Here is a 14,660-nt window from a genome sequence, read left to right as displayed (position 1 = left end):
ATATAAATTCAGTCCAAGAAGAAATTATTTTGAGATAGCTTATTGTGTTTCTTATGTATTCACTTCTAATATTTTCTGGCTTTATCTTCTACAAATGTCTTTATATTTTAATAAAAACTATATTTTTGTTGGTATGCCTAAGCAACTGTGTCCTAGGTAAAGGAGATTGAGGTCTTCATATCAGAAGAATAACTTTCCTAAAATTGTACAGAACAGGACTGTAGAAGGTGTTGGAAAAGAACCAGATTCCTCCTACCCCATCCTGCAAAAACAAACAAAAAACAGTAAAAATGGGCTGAATCAAGCCAGGGAGAAAAAAGTCCCAAATTTTGTTTCTCCCCATGTATTCGTCTGGGAAAGACAATTGGACAGTGTCTTGAAATGTTGTCAACTGCTCCCCTTCTGGTTCATTCAGCCCGACTCATGATTTTCAGTGCAGAATATAAACATGCAAACAGAATACAAGAGGAGAACAAACACAGGAAACAAGCACCTCTTTTCAAGCTCACATAGCTGGTAAACTCAAGGAACAAGAGCCAAGCAAATTTCAGAAAGTGACTGAAAATACTATTAAGGATAAAGCATAATCTTGAACTATAAAAATAAGTTCCCAGTTTAAAAAAAACCACAAAAAACTAAAAGTAACATCCACAACAAGCCACTTAAGATAGAATCTTGAATTTTTTTCCTCCCGCAATCTCCTCCCCGCCCCTGCCCCCCCTTGGCTGCCCTGCCTCTTGTACCTACTAAATTATTGTTCATACAATTTCTCATATTTGACTAGATTCTTACTCATAACAAGTAATATGTCTGCATGTAAGCGCAGCGTGTTACTTTGCTAGATTAAAAAAAAAGTCTCCTAAGGTCACAGGTGTTAAAGATTTGGAAAGAATTCAAATGTGTTCTGGTTGATCCTGTTCAATATATGCAATTATTAAATTAGAATTTCTTAAAGGTCGCCACAAAATATATCTACCTCTAGTACCTTTAGTGATCCCTATGAAATGATTTTTGAAATACACATTGTTCATGCAGCAAACAGGTTATCTGCTTATTTATAATGACATTCAGCCTATGAAGTATTTTTCCACAATGTACAAAAGCCTTGGAGGGTATAATTTATACTGCATATTTAGACATATTTTTTAGAAAGTAGCATTTATTAATGGAAAAATAGAAAAAGCAAAACAATCATGTAAACACAATGTAAAATTGTACACACACATTTAAGTTATGAGGTACATTTAATAAAGCTAAACAACTTGTAAGTCTTTTTCAAGTCAAGTGGAATTTAGTCAGATTGGTTATTGAAAAGGTAATTGATCATTTCAGTCAATTAGTTGTAGTGGTTTCAATCATGCTTGTATTATCGTTTGAGTTGGACAACTTGGTGGATAAGAGTGAAACAAGTGCACCGAACTCTTACAGATGAAAGGAATATGCTCTTAAAATGTCTTTGCCATCAATTCCAGCCACTATTCCAACAATACTGACATCATCGCATGTCACAGATCTGAAGCCACTATATGAATGAAATATTTGTGTTGTACTTGGTTAAACAAGTCAGATTGAAATAATTCAATATGTAAAGTACAAAACTTAAAACTATGGACCCAGGTTTTACATGGAACAATATTTCATTGCAGGCTGAGATATACTGCAAAGCCTACATCAGTTGGCTCATTGCATGATACACTACACTTGATTCTGTAATTTGCAATTGGAAAGTTGGTATCTTTGAGTAATATATTTCAGTGTGGTCTCCAGATACAAATATTTGTGATTATAACAAAATACATTAAAAGAATTTAAAAATATAGACATATCAAGGCTATTCTTAACCTGCTAATGTTTGGATAAATTGGTGAGTAGGTATTACCATAAAGAAAGGAAAAGCGGATCTCCCACACCCTGTTTGATATACAATAAGAAATTAAACATTTTTAATCTGTCTTTTAAAGAGAACACCATGGTTAATAATCAGCAAATCAGGTTAAAATATCAGCCTGAAAGGGTCAGATGAGGTTTGAAAGCTGAATAAGAAAAGGAAATTTTCAACCTGCATGTAACAACTTGGGGACGAATGGAGGAATTTCTCTGTGCAGAAAGCCTGCATGAATACACAAAAGACTTCTCTGCTACATCTTAAATAGACAAGTTCAGGCAGGATAAACTGTCAACTAGTTATCTGGGAGTCCCGAACAAGATAAATTGCCAGCGGGTGCTCAATACTATAATCACATTTGAAAAATACTAAATGAAATGTTGACACTGTCAGTAGGCTGTTAAAATGCCAACTAACCATAACAGTTTTTAAAAGATGAGACTTACCTTGACCATCTGTGAGATCCTCCCAATAAATGATAGCAACTTGTCAACAAAGAGGATTTGTTATTTTTCCAGGAGTACACACGGAGTGAAAGGTCCATGGAAGATGTCACGACATGAAAAGGATCCTGGGGTAGGATGGAAAGTTGTTTAGTTAAATATGCCTAATACCTATGCAGAGCAGAAAGTAACAACTACTCAGGGTTTTTTTTTAGCAAAATAATAGACGAAAATGTAAATGAGGAAGAGTCACTATACCACCCAAATAGATGTAATAATTTTATGATGATCCTTGAAAGTCATCAGTACAGTCCCAGTCAGAGAGTATACTGTCAGTTCTGGTCCAGCTGCTATAAGAAGGGTTTGTTTGCCAAATCCTTTCATATTTGTCATCTGCTGTTGGGCTGGCAGTGTGAAGCTTGCAACCTGTTGAGCTTTTGCATAAAAAGAATATAACACTCATTCTTGTATCCTATAAACCAGACATGTCAAACACAAGGCCCGGGGGCCAGATCCTGCCCGCGAAGTGGTTTCATGTGGCCCACGAAGCCATCCTGGAAACAGGGAGGGAACGGCCCCCACTGCCTTGGCCCTGGCCCAGAGACCCTCAGATCTGTCCCACTCCTGCCCAGGCCCCCATAGGCACCCTAAATGCAAACGATGTAGAGCTGGCCAGGCCCACCCAGTAGGCCATACACACTTTAGCCATGCCAACCCAGTAGGCCACGCCCACCCAGGCCACACCCACCCAGCCCCCTGAGGGCAACTGCAATGCTGATGCGGCCCTCAATGAAATTGAGTTTGACACCCCTGCTATAAACAATCAAAATCTGTATTCTATTTCACCCAAATGTTCTTTGTTATATTAGGAGTTCTGAGAATTGCAATCCTGACACTGCGAAATAACATCAAAGATGGGAAGACAGTTTCACTTGATACCATTTTATTATTAATTTTATTTATATCCTGTCTTTATTATTTTTATAAATAACTCAAGGCAATAAACGTATCCAATAGTGCTATTTTCCCCACGACAAAAACTCTGAGGTGAATTGGGCTGAGAGGGACAGGCCCAAAGTCATCCAGTCTTCTGGCATAGCATGAGCAATGGGATTCATTCCTCCAGAGACATCTTGGTGGCTACCACTCACCAGAGCCTCTACGCTTGGGACATAGGGCTGCCCCAAGAGAGTCCATACCACCAGCTGGGTCAGTATCATAGGCATTTAGGCAACCATTAGCGAGCAAATCTAAGCTTATCTTAACTGAAAGTAATAAAAGCAAAAATTGAAAGAAATAAAAGGAAAAGGAAAAGCTTAACCAGGAACAGGACAGCCTGGTAATAAATAAATAAATTTTTATTTATTTTATTTATTAAATTTGTTTGCTGCCCATTTCACTGCAAGGTAACGCTGGGCAGTTTACAACAAATTGCAAGTCATTAGAATCTGTATATTACCAATCATCTAGGCAATTCAACCAACCAATTATCAGCCATAGTTCTTTTACCTTTCTCTCCATTCCAACTATCATATGCTCTAGATTGCCAACTATTAATTTAGAATCTGTATATTACCAATCTTCTAGGCAATTCAACCAACCAATATAATTTATATTTCTTTTACCTTTTTGTCCACTCTATCATATATTTCCTTTTTGTAAACATTCCAGGAGACTTTGTGGTAGCAAAGTAGGGTATGAGTATTTCAAATAACAAACAATGAATACTCAAAAGGAATTAAAGGCTCTAGATTTCTACAGAACTTCAAATAGAGTAAGTCATTTTAGAAGATTATGTAATCTAAGAAACTCCAAAAGCTGTCAAAAAGGATTTTCCCCAGAGTATTATTCAGGGATTAGAAATGACACCTGCATGTTTGTATAGAAAAGCTTTGGATATATTGTCAAAAATAGTAAAAAGCTACTATTTGGATATATTTAGTCTTAATAATGGTGCTGTCTGACAAAACTTTTTATATTTTTTTTCCATTATGGTCCAGCACATTTTAAATATCCAGTGGCACTTCTAAAATTACTCAACAACTTGATGAAACCTACCTGTAACATTCTTTTTGTATTTAGACTTCTCAATTACTATATCAAAGCTATCAATGTGAAACATCTCATTTTTGTGCAAAATGGCAATTCTTGCTGATTCTGCTGGTAACCAGCACATCACACCACAATGATTTACAATAGGTAAAGGACTAGATAGCATCAAATCATCATCTTCTGGCTGAGTTGCATAATGTGTGTTAAATACCTGATACGCAAAAAAGAAAATCATACCAATAAGTTGGGATCCAAAAATTTATTTTATACTTTTTAGAAATATTAGTGCAACTTTTGAACTTTATTAAAAATGTATGTCAATATATTAAACGTTTTACCCCAACTAGGGACACTGATTTATCTCAGGACTGTCTATCCATGAGATAAAAGAATTGGTATATCTACATTCAGCTCTAGCCAGCATGTCCGATGGGAATTATGGTTCAAATGCTTGAGAAAACACCTGGTTACCAGCATCTGGTTTATATTGCTTGGCAGCAATTTTCCAAGAAATCCTTTCTAAACCTTTTTAAAATGCTGGGAGTTGAGCCTTTGATCTGCTTATAACCGACAGCTTCTAATACCTGACCCATCTTATTTGAATTGCAAAGCTCCATTCTGCATCATACATGACTTTTGAAACTTGTTCCCATTTGAAAAATGCAAACCTTACCATAAAGTTAGAAATACCATTCTTTGAACCTAGGCTACTATCTGCAGGTGAAACCTTGATATACAAGATCTGCTACAGGCAGATTACCAATTTGTTAGAAAAATCCGAACATAATAATGTCTATTAGAACCCAAAAACTAATTAGACAAATTTCAAGTTCTTAGTTTTCTTTAGCAACTTGTTGAAGAAAGGCAAAGAATAAAAATGGAGCAAACACAAATTCTTATTTTATTTACTCATTTAATAAGTCAGAGCCAAAACTCTCAGGATGACCTACAATGTAGCACAAAACAGTAAAACCACAATTTTGCTACTGTAACTGTCCTCAGTCTGTATTAGCTGAGATTAATTTTGTGGCTGCATTTCACAAATGTTCTCCCAGAAAGAACAACTGGGTAGAAGCAGTAACAATCAGATTCAGAATGTTAATCATGTGAAGGAAACATAAGAGTTTAAATATTACAGCCATTCTAAAATCCACCAAGACTGCCCTATGTCAAAGAACATAACAGTTGCAAATTAGTTTGTTATAAGTCATCAAGCCCAAACCACTGCAGGAATCCATTATGTAGTAACCTTGAAAAAAGGGCATCCATGTTTTGTATTCACACCTCCAGTGAAGGAAAGACTCCCTTGCTGTGAGTTGAATCTCTTAACTGTTAAGACGTTTTCCTTTCTGACCTCTTGAATTCTACTTCCTTGCCATTCTTATCACTCTTGCTTTTTGCCTAACCCTTCTGAAATAATTACAAACGGTTTTGTCTGCTTTGCTGCAGTGCCACTAGATCTCAACAGACACATTTCATCATAACAGAAACCATACCTTTGGTGAAAAAGCAGTATCACTAGGACAAACAAGTATCCATTGTCCATCTGGTGAACACAAAGACAACTGTATACCACAGTTCTGAAACAATTTTTTGTATAAAATTTGGCTTAGATCAGTTGCTGCCAAGGTATAAAGTGAGCCTTCTTCAGTGCCCACCTAAATCAAAGAAGAGGAAAAAATATGCAAAATACAATGAATTTCAGAGATGCTAATTACCTCATAAAAATTCAAAATAACAGACTGGGGACAAGCAAAAGCTCTACTCTACTACAGCCAATTTCTGGCAAGTTAGTATCTACAAAAATTGCTAAGCTAATTGGACCACAAGCTAATTCCATCAACTCTATAAAGCCTTGAATGTCAACCCCTGAACTACAAATAATATTTTTCTTACAGCTGACCAACGGGGCAACATTGTGGCAGCTAACTGGTGCCTGGCCTCCTTTCAGCATCCTTGCTAAAGTTTCTTTTCAGGTCAAGAGGAATCAGGCATCTTCAAAACTTCCTGCATTGAGAAAGACACAATCCTAATCCTCCAAGCAACTATGGAGAATGTAGGATGATCACTTTTGCCATTTAGGGAGAGGGGGAAATTCCAGGGTTTAAGAAGAGAAATGTGGGAGTTCCAAGCAATGGGAAACTCCCCATGCTTCATGTCCAGAGGAAATGCTGCTAAACTGTGAAGTAAGAAAAAGGCTCAACTTCCCAAACGCCATGGATGCCCCAAGACGTTATGGCCAAACAAAAGGGATGGTGCTGATTTCTGACTGACACAGCTGCCACAGGTAAACAGGCTACTTTTATTTCTATAACTTTAAAATGTCCTATTTCATAAATATGTCACAATCGGAAGAAAGCTTCCTTGAGGATGGCGATCAACTCATTCAGTGTGCTACTTACCATTAAGAATGGATTATTCTTTATTGTGTAGGCTACCATACAGCATGATGTGGATAACACTGAAAAAGTAGAAATCTTTTCCCCTGTAGTCCCATGCCAGAGTGTGACTGTCCCCTGAGTATCTGCTGTAGCCACCAGGTTAAATGCAGGAAATGTGATAATATTTACTAGTGGAAATTCCTGTTGGGGACTAGACCAAATCTGTTTACCCTGATAAAAGAAAATTCATTCTATTTGATTAACATTTTTTTTAAAAAAAACACACACATCTTCCTGTTAGTGCAATCATTATTGCAAGTTTATGTACCATGCATTCTTTCCCATCTCAAATACTTTTCCATGAAAAGATATCTAGTTTCTGTTCCAATACACTTGTTTGGTGAAAAACTGTATTTCTATTGGTGTTAGCAAAAAAAAACAACACCCACAAAATTTTTATCTTGTTGAAACTTGTTCACTTAATTTATTTCTCTATTAGATCATGATAATGAGCCAGACTTTTCCATTGTATTTCGAAGTCCTGAGCTATGGTCAAAAATACCTAAAAGAGTTTAGTTCATTTCACATAAAATAAGAACTTCCTTTGGATCTCAGTTGTGATGTCTATGCCCTCAAAGACCATTAAATCAGAGAATTTAAAAACTGCATTATTGTGAAAACAGTCTTGGGAGAAAAAAGTGTCTAAATATTTAGATTTGTAATACTTTATTTCCTTTTACATGATTTTTTCATTATCTGCATCAGGTATGTCTTCATCAGCTATTTTTCATGTGCTACATTCTTCAAAGAAACAGCAGATTGTTTATATAGCTCGCACTACATCTTCAAAATAACATTCCACTTTCAGAACATTATTGGAATGTTATTTAATGCTATTTCTTGAACTGTTAAATAGAGTGGGTCAGCTTTCTCCAACTTGCATCTTAAAGCTGTTATGAAAGAACTTCATTTAGCTTATCCTTTTACCCAGACTTTGTGAGTCCTTTCTACGTCATCATTTGGATCAAACGATTCCCTTGAGAGTAAATTTTCAATTTAGGGAAAAAGTAGTCACATGGTGCCAGAACTGGACTGTATGATGGATGGGGTAAGATAGTGAGCTCCAACTTTGCAATTGCCTTTTGGGTGGCTGATGTCAGGTTTAAAGTTACTGCCTTCCAGCAAAATTTGTTTCTTGCTTCCGGATTCTGCTTAACTGTTTCAAAGTTTTGAATGTTACAGTTTAGCACTGAGTTGATAGTGGTGCCAGGTTCCAGGAAACCCATGTGAATAGCACTATCCAAGTCCCAAAAAACTGTAACCATGAGTTTTCCTGCCAAAGCCAGGGTTTTAATTTGTTTTTAAAGCAAGTTAAATTTAGTAAAGAAAGTCATCGTTATTCTCATAGCATGACTTGCTGGCAAATTTCAACTCTTGACATTTCCACCTCTTCCATTATCATACAAAGGATGCATCTTGCACAAACATTGCAATATGGAAGAGTAGCAACAATATGACAAATTTCCCTTTGATCTGCTGATTGTTCATCAACCTCTCTTATCAGCCTTTCTTATCTGAAACTCATCAGTTGTCATAGATCATCTTCTTCTTGATAACAAAATTCAGTTTTGCCTGATTCACTATCTTTAGATTTTTGACCAAGCAATGCACAATGCTCATTTTACCACCATTATCCCCATAAACTACCTATATTCAGTGGTGAAATTCAATTAAAGGAGTTCCTTTGGAATACTCACTGTAGAATTCTGTTTCATGAACAATAATAAGACAACTTTTAATCACAGTAACTTCCTGCCATTGAAGTAACAGAATAAATATATAAACAGTTCTCACTTTATGACCACAATTGGGATCCTAACTTTCACCGCTAAGCAGCACAGTTGTTAACTGAGTCACACCCAATTTCACAATCATTTTTTGTCATGGACATTAAGCAAATCACAGTTAAATAAAACTGCAGCCATTAAGTAAATCTGGATTTTCTCCATTAACTTTGCTTGTCAGAAGTTAGCTGAGAACACCGTAGATGGTGATCACATGTTCTTTTTGTCTATAGAAGTTAAGGAACTGAATAGTATGTATGCATACTACAGATACATCCAAAAATGTTTCCTTTTGTTCTAGAATAGTCGTGTGATCTATAAAACAATTGTAAACAGCCTCTCTTCTGAGATCTCTGCGATTCTGCTCAAGAGCACTCATTTCAACAAGAATCATCTGGTCTACACAGGGCAATATATTTTCTTTTAGAATTTAAGACTGTTGACTATGATTGATGTAACTGCACCTCTTCTTTCACAGCACTGATCATTTGCATTTCATTATATAAAACTGAATAGAGTATTTTACATTTTTTTCCTGTTTTTTAAAATCTTTTGTATCGTTTATTTTCAGAAGCTGGTTTACTTCTAAAGCAGGGATGGGGAAAAATGGGTTGAATTCTCTATTCACATTATTTTAGGCTACATGGCCAGGAGGTGGAATTATAAAAATTATTTCTGCATTTGCTTTTTGACCTTTCAATCATCAGAAAGGAAGCACATTAGAGGTCAGGGGTAGACGCCAGATGTGCCACTCCTGAAAGATAGGTGGTAGCAACAGGAAATTATCAAGCCACTGTCCCAAAACAGGAAGTGGGACAAGAGTGTCATGATGCAGAGATCTTCTGGTAAAGGAGGTTTCAGGCCTCCAACTTTCCAACAAAGGGCTCAATAATATGCATTGGGTTTTTTTTTTAAAAAGTTTTTATGTACATTTTTTAAAGCTTTTATATATTTATCCAATTTGATACCAACTCCAAATGACTTTTGTCAGCTCACAAAACACAAAAACAATACTGAATAAAGATAATGAGATAATCAAACACAATGAGATAATGAGATAATCAAACATAATCAGTTACAAAGAAAAAGACAAAAAACATCTCAGCATCAACTAACATCCCACAAAGGGGGCATTAGCTACGCAAACCCAAAGCCTGGGAAAGAGCCAGGTCTTTATGGCTCTTCTCTGCAAATCTTTGAAGTTATTTACTTCAAATCCAGGGGTGTCAAACTGCCGGCCCGTGGGCTGGACGCATCATCTGGAAGCCATGCCCACCCCATTGCTGATAATGGCAACACCATTCTGATATGTTGTGCGATGTCACGTGACGTCGTGAGTTTGACATGCTCCTTTTTCTTACCTCTTGGACATTCCATGCCCTGACTGTGCCATCAGAAGATACAGTACATATAGTGGAATTTACTTTTCCTGTTGCAAACGTATGCTCATTCTCTGATAGATAAGCCATTTCATATATCACTCCTGCAGCAACACAACAGATCTTTGTTTAAAAGCAAAATATTTGGGGGCTTGAATATCTAGTTCAATGGCTCCAGAAGAACATTCTTTCTGAAAACTAAACTATCAATCGCATGGCATTTTCACTTTGCATAATACACTGTACGTTTACAATCAACTATAAATATTAGCAGTTGGATCAGTTTTAAAATATTGGATCACAAATGAGTAGAAGTACATAAAATACAAACTTAAGAGAACCTTTGCAATGTATTTGTTGGAATGGTCTGCAATGGTGCAATTGCAATGCAATTGATTTTTCTTCCCTCACTCAACTTCCTAAATAGAAAATTGATTCCAAGCACTGCTAGGCCATTCCAGCCAGGATAGAAGTGGATGATTTCATTAGGCTTTTTGAGCAAACAAATGTTTGCATTCAGATTCAGAGACCATGACAGTAATGGAGGAGGTGAATTAGACCCATCTTGAGAAATTATATAGGTTTAGATTGTTTCTACACTTATATGAATGTATGAGGATGAACAGATAGATAGAAAACTGGTTTAAAATTTCCTGGAGGCCTCAAACCTAGGGACTGGCAAGCTACCGATTGGGAAAATATTTGATAACTATGGTACATATACCAGGTATGTTTTCTCAGATTATGAACTCTTGCTTTCTAAAAACCCGCACAGAGTTTTATAGGACCCTGTGCACTTCCATTACTGCAGAACTGGAAGTTATTTTTCTGAATACAAACCATACACATAACTATGTTATAATGCAAGTTGAGAATTAGAAATGATTGCAATATATTTTTTCTTTTAGAAAAGATTATTTTAGTGGTTCATCACATTTCTCATACCATTGTGTCCTCTCATAGCTTTACATGTATAATCAACAGAAGGCTGTCCTGATGTCATCTTAGATTCAAGATTTGAGCGATGAAGGTAGTACTTTTTCCAAGAGTGCATTCCTGGGATCACAGAGATATTGCAGAAAGCCCAGCTTTTTAGACACATATTTCTATAAATATAAACAATTGCACTATTACTGAGAAATGTAAATTGCTTTCTTCAAATCTGCTTTACAAAATAGTAATTCTAACTTTTTTAGCAATCGTCTTCTGAAAATGTGGTGATTTATTAGATTAAAAAGAATGTTTGAAGGTTTATTTTAATGTCATTTCTGAATTCTACAAATCTCAATTTGTAATAAGAAAATTAAAGTACTTTAAATACTGAGAGATATCATGAACTCAATAGTTACTAACAATTATAGAACAATCACCTATATTTCTTAACAGTCAGTGGAATATAGAAATATGCAAGTATTTACAATAGGCACATTAATTATTTAAACATTTATATTCTTCTGGAGCTTTAAAATCATAAAGTTGATTCACAACAATAAAATGTAATTACATATTTAAGGAAATAAAAATAGAAAATATAAACTGATTCTGGAGCTAAAATGAAATTTACATTTCTGATAAAATGAGAATTTCTTTGAACAAGACAAGTCTTTATCAAATGCTGAAATGCTGTTAAATAGAAGACCAAGAAGGCCATTTTCTTTTTTGCATCATCTGAATCTATTAAATGGAAGGGTCCTCAAATGATGGTCCTATATTTGTATTTATATGAAATATAATTATGCCCTTGATACATCTGGTTCAGTTTCCCCATCTAGACATTAACCATGGAGTTCCCAGGCAGTGAAAGACCAATCAGGCCTACTTAGTCTCAGTAGGTGGCAGCACCTGGCTAACCTTTAAAGAGAACTTTTAAGACTTACTAAGCAAAAAGATACGATTTTTGCTTAGTAAAAGATGTACCAGGTACATCTATTAACTGACTTAAGACTGCACAGAAGTTTTCTCAGACTGGAGGTCTCTCTAGTCTAGCATTCTGTTGATATAGAAACCAACTGGGCATTTGTCACTGAGACTACGGATCTGGGCTACAAAAATCCAGGCAAGTATAAGATGGCCTTTTGCTGGTTTGAACTTTTGCAACTGAGATCCAGTAACACTACCTCTGGGAAAACCATAAGCAGGATGTGGCAAAAATAACAATTCACCCTCTCAACCTAACAACCAGGACTAAATTGTTGGAAAGAAATGTATCCACTAATATCCATTCTCAGGTGAAATCCAGACCTTTCCACCATTTCTTGCTGCTCTCACCTCCAGAGAAAGGTGGTCTCTGCTGCTTCATTCCATGCCTAAAATGGGAAGGAAAGGAATGGCAGTTTTCAGAAGCAGCTGAACCAAAAGATAGAATTCACAGCTTGCACCAACTATGATTTGATTCAACCATGATAGAATAAACCATAATGACATGGCTCATGTTTAATACTCAACTGCAATTCATTGTATACCTAAGTACAATAGCTGAACTAACCACAATGCTTGGGTTCATGCCGCACACTGAACCCCAAACATGCCTAATATATTGTGCCAACCCGGCCCCTCTGGTTTATAGTTCTGTGTGTCCTATAAACCCAAATGAGATCGAATCAATTGTGGTTTAGTATGTCATGCAACATTAGCTATGGCTTAGTAAGATTTAAGGAACTCAACCAGTGCTTGACAAACTGCAAGATAGCCCCATACTGTGTTTACTCAAGGATCCAAGCCCATTTTATTCAATTTACACCTAATTCCCTGGAAGGCGCTACTTTAGGGAGATATAAGAAAGCCTCATTGAATTTCACCCTTAAAGAGTCCTGCAAGTAGCATCAACTCAGCTGGTAAAGCTATTCCTGGCATCAGGTCAAGTGGGGCCAAATGCTTTACTGCCTAATGGAACGCTCCGAAGCCGTCAAGACAATAAAATGGAGGACAAGCAGGTTCCCAAAGTGAGAAGTAGAGCTACCCCCGCCCCGCAGCACGCAATCCTGAAGTGCCCAAACTGGACCCAGCATGTAAACCAACAAAAATCGGATATGTCGTCACGGCCAGCTGAGTTCCTATAAAGGGCGAGACTTCCGGCTCCCTTCTCCCTCTCTTCTGCAGCGACGCGTTGGCCCGGGTTGTGACGGTGCCGTCAAAGGCTCTTGCGGTGGAGAAAAGATCGCGCTGTCTTCTCCCCTCTATTAAACTAGTTGAAGACTTGTTTCGAAAATAACTATTCGGAACTCCCTTTCATTTTCCTTCGAGAATTTTAAGGTCCGTTTGGGACGTTTTCCCTCCCGCCTTAAAAAGGCAAGAAGAGCACTCTTGTTGGCAAATGAACGGACTATATATGAAGGAAAGGATCGAAGTTAGCATGATCTATACTAGCCTTCCGCAACCCGATCCGTGGATTGCAAATCACATGCCCAACAGCCATAACGGGAGCAGGTTGGGGGAAAACTGGTACTGAATTGAGCGTGGTTGAATCACCGCCGCGTATCAGTCAAGTACGCACCATCCCAGGTCTGCTTCGGGGTCTACATTGGGGAGCGGGTGTACCTTGTTCACTTGAGCTGCTCTGAGTAGATCCGGCACTTCCAAGTACGAGAAGAGATGAATAATGCAATCCAGTGTCAGCGACTCGGCGCTCATCGTGCTTTCAGGCGTCCTCACAACCGACCTACGGAGACGTTTCTTTTTCCTCCACGCCCCAGCCGAATGCAACGATGGAGCACTTCGTCGAGGCGGGATTAAAGTTTTGGATTCCCCCGTGACTTGCCTTTGAGCTGCCCGTCAAGAATCAGAGCGGCAGACTTAAAATATTGTTTGCACCTAGGGGACGTGGAGCGGAACTGATCTGCTCAGTTACTATATATCATTACTTAATAGTTCTTTTCAGGAAATTGATCACTTTTACAGGTACACATTTCTAATACCAAATAAACATAAACAGCGTTTATTGTAAAAATAAACCCAAAGTTATCCTGGAACTCTCCAAACATTTGGAGACTATTGCTCCCACAATTTCAGATAACATGGCCTGGGAAAAGCAACTGCAATGCACCTGGAAGGTATCCAGGTTGAAGAATGCTACAGTACCGTCTTTCCTAATAATTTTTATAGAAAAAATGATGGCTCTTACTTCTTTATAGGCAATATATAGTTTATCAAGTTTTTTTTAACTGAAAGTCAATCCCACAGCAAACTGGCTGAGAGAAGAGGAAAAGAGACTTTAGCTATACTTTTGAACACAAGAATGAGGCGGTTCACACAGTGGGCTAACCGAGAGTTTAATTATGATTTTATTAGAATTTGCTGGAATCAAGCAAAATGCTAGGCATAATAAAACAATATATACAAGTTCTGAAAGTCTAACTTTCGTTTGTTTCCAGTTTAACCAATGGAGAACCATAGAATGTAAGCTTTATTGTATTTTGTATCATATGTGGATGGATGAGATTGCCACGCAGAGGAGATGGTGGTATTTTCAAGAAAAAAATTAATACACTATACTGTATACATTATACTATTGCTATTCATCAGTCAGTCTGCATGTTCTTAATATATTCTCCCAGTCACTACCAATGAAGGCAATGTATTTTGCTAGGTGGTAGGGCAGCTCCAAAAATTAAGATAGTACATATCAATATAAAAACAAGCATAAACCCTACAAATAAAATAAAATAAAATATATTGAT

At 37.0% G+C, this 14,660-nt stretch overlaps 1 protein-coding gene across 3 annotated transcripts; it reads right to left on the bottom strand.

Moving 5' to 3' along the window:
• Positions 1 to 1,049: 1,049 nt before the first annotated feature.
• Positions 1,050 to 13,971, bottom strand: FBXW12 (F-box and WD repeat domain containing 12). Of its 3 annotated transcripts, none has more exons than XM_081317725.1 (10): positions 13,522 to 13,971; positions 12,253 to 12,290; positions 10,930 to 11,090; positions 9,967 to 10,088; positions 6,783 to 6,992; positions 5,877 to 6,038; positions 4,387 to 4,591; positions 2,590 to 2,762; positions 2,332 to 2,456; positions 1,050 to 1,522 (listed from the first exon to the last, which is right to left on the bottom strand). In XM_081317725.1, the coding sequence occupies exons 1-10, from the start codon at positions 13,612 to 13,614 to the stop codon at positions 1,423 to 1,425; spliced, it is 1,389 nt and encodes a 462-aa protein (XP_081173851.1). In that variant the 5' UTR covers positions 13,615 to 13,971; the 3' UTR covers positions 1,050 to 1,422. The 3 variants fall into 3 exon arrangements, with proteins under 3 accessions (XP_081173851.1, XP_081173850.1, XP_081173852.1); XM_081317724.1 differs by having other exon boundaries at positions 2,587 to 2,762; positions 13,522 to 13,963; XM_081317726.1 differs by lacking the exons at positions 5,877 to 6,038; positions 6,783 to 6,992 and having other exon boundaries at positions 2,587 to 2,762; positions 13,522 to 13,960.
• Between the last annotated feature and the right edge of the window lie 689 nt (positions 13,972 to 14,660).

Source organism: Vipera berus (assembly GCF_964194415.1).
Source record: "Vipera berus genome assembly, chromosome: 2".
In the NCBI taxonomy this organism is placed as follows: domain Eukaryota; kingdom Metazoa; phylum Chordata; class Lepidosauria; order Squamata; family Viperidae; genus Vipera; species Vipera berus.
This window is presented reverse-complemented; position numbering and strand designations above follow the sequence as displayed.

Excerpts from the sequence above, each read along its gene's own strand:
- FBXW12 (XM_081317724.1), bottom strand. The coding sequence starts at position 13,614 with ATGAGCGCCGAGTCGCTGACACTGGATTGCATTATTCATCTCTTCTCG. Across the intron at positions 6,993-9,966 it reads GGGCATGGAATGTCCAAGAG|GGTAAACAGATTTGGTCTAG; the intron begins GTAAGAAAAAGG and ends TTCTTTTATCAG. Across the intron at positions 4,592-5,876 it reads ATACTGCTTTTTCACCAAAG|GTATTTAACACACATTATGC; the intron begins GTATGGTTTCTG and ends TTTGCGTATCAG.